Genomic DNA, 500 nt, shown 5'->3' with positions numbered 1-500 from the left:
TAATAACCGATGAGAGTTTCTTGACGGGGGAGGCGGTGCCCATTTGCAAAGGGATTGGATCGATTGTGTACTCTGGAACTAAAGTCATAAAGTCCACGTCTTCTTCTGTCTCGTTGAATAACACAAAGCTTGAGAAGTTGGTAAGAGTTAAGAATCTTACAAAAAAATCCGAAATCCCAGGATACTCATTCTCCATTGCCTCTTCCCATTCGGTATTTGATGACATCGCTTTAGGAATTGTAATTAAAATCGGAAAGCAAACCAGACGAAATAAGCTGATGTGTAGTTTGGCAGTGAAAAAACCATCTAATAACGAGCTGAATGAAAAAAGCATCGAGGTAGTGAAGTATTTAATACTTGGTGCGGTATTTCTAATGCTATCATTCATTGTATACTTTCTTCCAAGAATTCCCCTTGCCACTAATCTTGAATTTTCTGTGGATGTAGCACTAACTTTTTTCAGCCCTGCGCTTTATACCTGCTTGCAAATAGGAGCTCAA

At 39.2% G+C, this 500-nt stretch overlaps 1 protein-coding gene across 1 annotated transcript; it reads left to right on the top strand.

The window, feature by feature from the left end:
* Positions 1–2: 2 nt before the first annotated feature.
* Positions 3–500, top strand: VICG_01428 (uncharacterized protein; the record flags this gene model as incomplete). The annotated part of the gene is made up of 1 exon (XM_007604812.1): positions 3–500. A coding segment is annotated over one exon (498 nt), but the record flags the coding sequence as incomplete, so codon positions are not given.

The sequence above is a fragment of the Vittaforma corneae genome (assembly GCF_000231115.1).
Source record: "Vittaforma corneae ATCC 50505 unplaced genomic scaffold supercont1.13, whole genome shotgun sequence".
Taxonomy (NCBI): Eukaryota; Fungi; Microsporidia; family Nosematidae; genus Vittaforma; species Vittaforma corneae.
The sequence above is the reverse complement of the archived record's forward strand: the minus strand, read 5'-3'. Positions and strand labels throughout refer to the sequence as shown.